We start from the raw sequence: 7,245 nt of genomic DNA on the forward strand, positions 1-7,245 counted from the left end.
GGTACTGAAGGGATCTTTCTCAAATTTCATATGTAGGTTCCCCTTGGTCCCTGGTGTTGCATTTTGGGACCAATCCGAAAACAACATGGCCGACAGACAGCCATTATCGCTAAATCTTAAATTTTATATATAAGTTCCCCTTGTTTGAAAAGTACTAGAGGGCTGTTTCTGAATTTACACAGATTAGTAAGACTTAAAGTAAGGGAAAAGTAGAGAAAACATCAATCTGACATGGAACCTATGAAGATAAGTTCATTCAATTGTGGGCGCCAAGATCCCTCTGGGATCTCTTGTTTTTTAATGATGAGACATTGACCATCAGTATATTCAATTTACCATAAATGTTAATAAATAACTTGTTCAACTTTACACAATTTATTTCCTTTTTAAACATACACTGTTACATGTACTATATAGTCATCCATGTCCACTTCGGAACTATTTCAGCAGGTATACATGAACAACATTTCACTCATTTGACCCCCAGTTAAGGTCATATTGTCCTTGAATTCACAATACATTTATACACCGCTATATTTCATTCACCTTTCATCCTCTTCACTTCTATACCAATAGTTACCTCCCCTTGTGAATGTGTTCTATGTATTGTTGTATCCTTTTGTTTGTCCATAGATGGTACATTTACATGTCGGTCTAAATGGGACCCTGATGCTGTGTGTAAATGTTTGTCTGATGATTGCACATGTTCCTCTGATTCTGTCACGCATGTCTTTGACATACCTAAATCTGTGTTGCCTGATAATTCCCTTTCCCTAGCTTTTAGATTTTTTATTTTCTTTATCCGTTGTAGAATTTTTGGATTTATTCCATACAAGTTTGTTAGGAGAAGCACATCTTCCCCTCGGTCCTGTAAGTGCCAGGTCAATGATTGCAGTGCTTTCCTTACACCCTCCTGGACACCAGCCGATTCTTCCTGTGTAAAGTTATGTAATACATATTCTATCACCTCGTCTCTACTGCTGGGTCTCCCTATCCCAACGCGGACTTTGAAAATCTTCTGAAAATCAAAGATAATACATCTTTTAAAATCAATGATGAATTACCAATAGAAAAGAAAAAAAAATACATTGTTTGTGAATATTGAAACAAGTTTACCAAAATAAGTTTATTGTTTTAATGACACAATATACATGTACTAGTATATACATGTATCATACTGCAATACACAAACTTCTTGCATAACTCAAACTAACTTTTGTGTCACTAAGATAAAACATTTACTTGGTACCAGTTAGGAGATTAAATGTATGACTTTGACCTGGTAATGAAGTCTCTAATCGTGTGATACAAGGTAAGATTCAGATTAATTATTTCATTACAAAATATTTAGCTCTCAAGAGCAATGAATCAGACTAAAATACAGATCATCATTAATTCATTAATAAAAAAAAAATGCACACTGCATTACTCACTGGAGTATGTGTGTAATGATGATCTGTAACAGAATATGAACAATTTGATCTTTTATCTTTGATCCAGTGACCTTGACCTTTGATAACATACTTCTTTTTGATTTTATTAAATTTTGTGTAATGATGGCATAGCAAAATCTTCCACTTGATTTCACCTTGACAGTTGATGTTGGGAGAGGGAAGGAAGAGGAGCATTACTATTCTTTGTATCATTTTTTCCTCTTGAATTTGACCAGACAACAAGTGACCTTTGGAAGGGGAAGGTCAAGGATACCCATTTCATCATACACTAGGTTAAGGGTATTATGATAAAGAAATGAACAATGTGGAGTAATTTAAGTACAATAGGTATACATACAAACTTTGTCTAAATACTTAAATGTACTTACATTTGCTTCAGATCCCAACACACCTTGAACTGATTTAACACCGTTATGACCACTGAAAGGCGAAGGGGAAAGTATTTTACACAAACTAATTACCACCTTTACAACATATGATGAAATATCATTTTGATTTTTAATAATGACCTTAGCCTGGGCTGCATCATCTATCAGAACCCAAAATCCCTGAACACAGGAGCTTGTTCCTATTGATTAGTAATAATACAATATTTGAGTATCTGAATACAGCATATATATTTATGGTTGGTGATACAATTATGTCCTTCTCTCTCTCTCTCTCTCTCTCTCTCTCCCTCTCCCTCTCTCTTTCTCTCTATGTATATATACTGTATTCTAATGCTCAACTATTTTATTATCAACTTGCTCTTGCGTTATGGTCCCCCCGTTTTTTGGAGTTTTTTTTATTTTATTCACCTATAAAAACAAGGTGTTTGACATATCAGTAGTCAATTGGAACTCCTCATTCTTCTTCACATAGTGATACAAGGTAGATAACTCTCATAGCAGATCAATTTCAAAATTGCATCCGATACTTTTTTTTGGCAATACCTGGTATACAAATTCCACTTTTGCAGAAGGTCAGTATTTTTGGAAAGTATTTAATTAGGGACACAGGAAAATTATGAAAACAACAGTATACAAATGTACATCCAGACTGCAAGAAATTTAATAATCACAAATAAACTATCATTAAAAAAAATGTATAAAAAATATATATACACTGTACATGTATTTATTATTTTTATTGTACTAGGTTCCCCTCCATACCTGACCCACAAATTCAACATAAAATGAAGTTTCCTGTATTAATTAGTATCTTGGTTTTTTTCTTCTAATTTTGAAGGTTCTGCAAGCTTTGTAATCAGTTAAGTGGGTACTTGCTAGATTAACTACAGAAGTAAGCTATTTTAAACATTGTGATTTACCTAGCACTGCCGCCCTCCTTGATGCTGACTTTGCCCAAAGCTCTGTCAAGGTCATCATGCATGAGATACACTTTATCAGTGTCAATATTATAATGTCGAACTGAAAAACAGACAAAACAATTTATTAAATATTGATGTAAAGAAAATACCAATTTAACAATAAAAAGGTAACAAACAATATATTTGTTATCTTGGAAAGAAGACGGGAGCACTTGTCGGAAGTCAGGGCTTTACCCAACACAATCATTAAAGTCTGCAAAATAACTACGTCACTGATATGTCAATACAAATTATTTTAATTCAATCTTTTAACCAAATACTATCCAATATCATATCGGCCATCTGAGTATTTGTTATTTTGTTTGTATGTATGTTCACCATTACTTGAACCAAACATTCAACATAAAATAAAGTTAATATATCTGGTGTCTTGTTTTTCTAACCTTACTAGCCAAGGGTGTTCAATATGCTACTCTCCTAGAGTCCATTTCACCCTAGGCAGATCTCATTACAAGGGTGAAAAGGAGAGTATCGTATTGAACAGCCTTGGCTAGCAAAGTTGTGGTTTTTTTATGCACCATACCTTTTTTTCAATCCTATATATAGTAAATTTCACATTGAATCTTGCTCTTGTGAAATAATGATTTTATTTTTAAGTGTACTTGTATTCTGATAACTGCACAGTGCACTTTGCATATGATCTTGACTAATGAAAAAAACTACTATTGTATATACATACCAGTAAAACCTTTGTTCAAATATAGAAGATCTTATGATCGAGTTTTGCATCATATAAGTATCATTATTGTTTTAGTTTTACCTAGCCTTTATAGTCATTAGTCAGATTACAAAATTATGACTTTTAAATTGTTAACATGAGTTAGCAACAAACACTGCACTACATGTTCATAATAAGAATTTTATAGTATATCTGATATACATGTGTATTGTTATAATGATTTCTGACTTACCTGTTTTAAGTACTGACTTTCCATTAGCATTCATGAATTGTTTGGGTTTTAACATTATCACTTGAGTTGATTCATTTAATTCAAATGTAGCAGTAAAGCCAGCACATGTTTTGTCTCTAGTCCATTTTAGATCCAAGTCTGTCACTAGGCGATCAACCACCTGCACACCCACACTGTGTCTTGACTTTGGCATTCCATGGTTACATAAACCCACAATCTGTGATAGAAATTACAATCGATAATATGATTATGTGGAGAAAGGAAAATATCTATGTGACAGAACAAGACTGGGTCGAACATCAATGACCAGGTAGAGCATCCAGCTAGTGTTCGGAGGTCCCAGGTTCAAACTCTGGTCTGGCTGTGCCTTTTTTACCCCTCTTATATTAATGTGAACCAGAAAATTATCAAAATACATTCTGTATACACATTAAATACAATCTAAACAAGAGATTTCAGAGTGATCTTGGTGCCCACCATTGAATGATCTTTATAGGTTCCATGTCAAATTGATCTTCTCTTTATTTTTCCCTTCCTCTTACTTATCTGTTTAAAATGAGAAACATCCCTATAGTACTATCAGCCATGTAGTTTTCAGATTGGTCCCAAAATGCAATATGCAATACGAGAGAGATCAAGGGGAATCTACATATGAAATTTGAGAAAGATCCCTGCAGTACTTTCTGAGAAATAGTGATAACAAGAATTGTTTACGGAGGGACGGATGGACGGACCATGGATGCAGGGCAATTTGAATAGGCTAAAAACAAAATAAATATGTTTGTCACATACTTTAGTCTGATTAGTGACATATTCCAACTATTCAACCACAAATTACATATATATATAGATGTATTAAAGCCTACATATTGTATATGGACCATAGTGAAATTTCATGCCTAATAGTCCCTTTGTTGAACATCTATGTACAACGTAATTACAATGAATACCAGCAATAATCAATGTGATAAAACACAGGAGTTTGACGTTCTTTGAATAGGAATCTTTAACAATCCATGTAAATGTAGAAATCTATATGTTATGTAATTTACAAGATACCTAGGACATTTTACATTCAGTCAGAGACCTATATACTATATAGGTCTCTGATTCAGTTTACTTGTGACAATGGGAAAATATAATTATGGTAAAAGGATTAATACAAGATACAAAAATGAAACAATGAAATAGGCAGAAGACTGATAAAATTGATAGATCTAACAGTTAACGTTACCAGGTATTTCCTAAAGGTATCCGCCGTATTCGACATTGCCGTTGTTTTAAGTGTTTTCCCTCTCGACATTTGAAATCCGATATCATTTTCTGATTTCACAAAAAATCTTCCACAGTTAGACCTTGTGACAGCTCTCAGTAAAGTTGGAATTAATCTGAACGACGATCCCATAGCCTTCAGTAACTTATTTATAAGGGAATCATTTCACAACCGGTGGGTATCCCCGCAATAATGGTGCAATCCCCCTACGTCATCCTATTTCTTGATTGGATAATAACCCACTTCCGTTACTAAAAATATATATTCCAGAGTTCGCAATGGCTTCCGCTGTAGGTCTTCTAGCCGGTCGCCTCGCACTTGTAACAGGTAATTCACTTCAGTTTGCATTTGAATTTATTATTTCATAAACCATTGTACTGAAATGTATCAGGGTTTTGCGTATGCATTTGATCTAGAGGTATTGAACCCACTGTCATTAAGCAGTAGCTGTATCAAGAGGAGGGCTATTACTAATCAAAAGTGTGTGTGAATGTCCAAAGGTTAAAGTTAAAAGTAGATTTGCACGAACTACATGTACAGTACATTGAACACGTATTTAACGGAATGGCGGTTGCAATGGCATGATTAAAGGTTTCTACATAACAGCAATTCGTGCAAAGTGTTTAGCGTAATAACATTTTCTATTGTTTCAGTTTTACATTCATGTACCGGTAAAATAAAGTGCTACAGTATCATTTCATGTACTGGCATGATACAGAGACTCTCTGCATGAGAGACTCGCTGCATGATATCAAAAAAAGTAAAAGCTTGAGGAACCGTCATATTTGTTCAGGTAAATGACATTGACCTACTCTTAAGGTCGCATATACTAGAAATAATTTGCTATTTTTAGCTCGTCTCCTGTAGCTGAGAGTCAGTTTTCTTAGTTGGTATACATACATATCAAATTCTCCAATAGAGAGTTTTTAGGTCACCTGAGACAAAGTCTCAAGTGACCTATTCTAATCCCTTTTTGTCCGTCGTCGTCCGTCGTGCGTCGTCCGTCCGTAAACAATTTACGTTTTCGACTTCTTCTCCAAAACCCCTAAACCAAATTCAATGAAATTTGGCAGGAAGCTTCTATGGCTAAAGGTCAACCAAAATTGTAAATTATATGGTCCCCACCCCCCAGGGGCCTCAGGGGCAGGGCTAAAAAGGGTCAAATTGACTAAAACTTCAAAAATCTTCTTCTCTACTCTCAGATACATATGTATGGTGGAATCAAACACTCTTCATAGATGGAAGGGTCTTAAGGTGCTTTACCAAAATTGTAAATTTCATGACCCAGGGGTCTCACGTTTGCCCCTGGGGAGAGGGTAAACTTTACTATAGTTTATATAGGAAAATCACATTTTTGACTTTTATTTGTTTTATTTCTATTGGAATTCATTCTAATTTGAATAACATTATCAGCATGGGATGACAGTTTGATGGCATGCACATGTTGGCCCTGACTGACCCCCAGGGGCTGATGGGCGGGGCTAAAAAGGGCCAAATTGACTGAAATTTCAAAAATCTTTTTCTCTACTCTCGGATTAATATGGAATCAAATACACTCCATAGATGGCAGGGTCTGAAGGTGCTTTACCAAAATTGTGAATTTCATGACCCCGAGGTCTCAAGTTTGCCCCTGAGGAGGGGGTAAACTTTACTATAGTTTATATAGGGAAATAACATTTTTGACTTTTATTTGTTTTATTTCTATTGGAATTCATTCTAACTTGGTAAACATTGTCAGCATGGGATGACAGTTTGATGGCATGCACATGTTGGCTCTGACTGACCCCCAGGGGCTGATGAGCGGGGCTAGAAAGGGCCAAATTGACTGAAATTTCAAAAATCTTCTTCTCAAGACCGAAATAAGTTGAAATCAAATACTCTTTAAAGTTGGAAGGGTCTTCAGATGCTTTACTAAAATTTATTAATTTAATGACCCGGGGGTCATAAGTTTGGCCCTGGGGAGGGGTTAAATTTTACTATAGTTTATATAGGGAAAATACATTTTTGACTGATTTGTTTGATTTCTATTGGAATTCATTCTAACTTGGTTAACATTTTCAGCATGGGATGAAAGTTTGATAATATGCATATGTTGGCCCTGACTGACCCCTGAGGGCTGATGGGCGGGGTCAAAAAGGGTAAATTAAATTAACTGAAATATTTCAAATCTCAGGTGACCGTTAAGGCCCATGGGCCTCTTGTTTTGGAATAATCAGGACTTAATTATTGTTTAAGTTA

The 7,245-nt window shown here is 35.0% G+C and overlaps 1 protein-coding gene across 1 annotated transcript; it reads right to left on the reverse strand.

The window, feature by feature from the left end:
* Window positions 1-359: 359 nt before the first annotated feature.
* Window positions 360-5,196, reverse strand: LOC117320059 (peptidyl-tRNA hydrolase-like). The gene is made up of 5 exons (XM_033874751.1): window positions 4,969-5,196; window positions 3,735-3,951; window positions 2,764-2,863; window positions 1,823-1,874; window positions 360-1,018 (listed from the first exon to the last, which is right to left on the reverse strand). Exons 1-5 carry the CDS (start codon window positions 5,137-5,139, stop codon window positions 539-541), a joined length of 1,020 nt encoding a protein of 339 aa, XP_033730642.1. The 5' UTR covers window positions 5,140-5,196; the 3' UTR covers window positions 360-538.
* Window positions 5,197-7,245: the final 2,049 nt, after the last annotated feature.

This window comes from Pecten maximus, unplaced genomic scaffold, assembly GCF_902652985.1.
Source record: "Pecten maximus unplaced genomic scaffold, xPecMax1.1, whole genome shotgun sequence".
Taxonomy (NCBI): Eukaryota; Metazoa; Mollusca; class Bivalvia; order Pectinida; family Pectinidae; genus Pecten; species Pecten maximus.

What these genes read in the sequence shown, in the direction of transcription:
- LOC117320059 (XM_033874751.1), bottom strand. Translation starts at nt 5,139, where the DNA reads ATGGGATCGTCGTTCAGATTAATTCCAACTTTACTGAGAGCTGTCACA. An exon ending in ATACCTTTAGGAAATACCTG is followed by an intron (nt 3,952 to 4,968) that starts GTAACGTTAACT and finishes TTTCTATCACAG; the next exon opens with ATTGTGGGTTTATGTAACCA. An exon ending in TGTTGGGATCTGAAGCAAAT is followed by an intron (nt 1,019 to 1,822) that starts GTAAGTACATTT and finishes TTTGATTTTCAG; the next exon opens with AAGATTTTCAAAGTCCGCGT.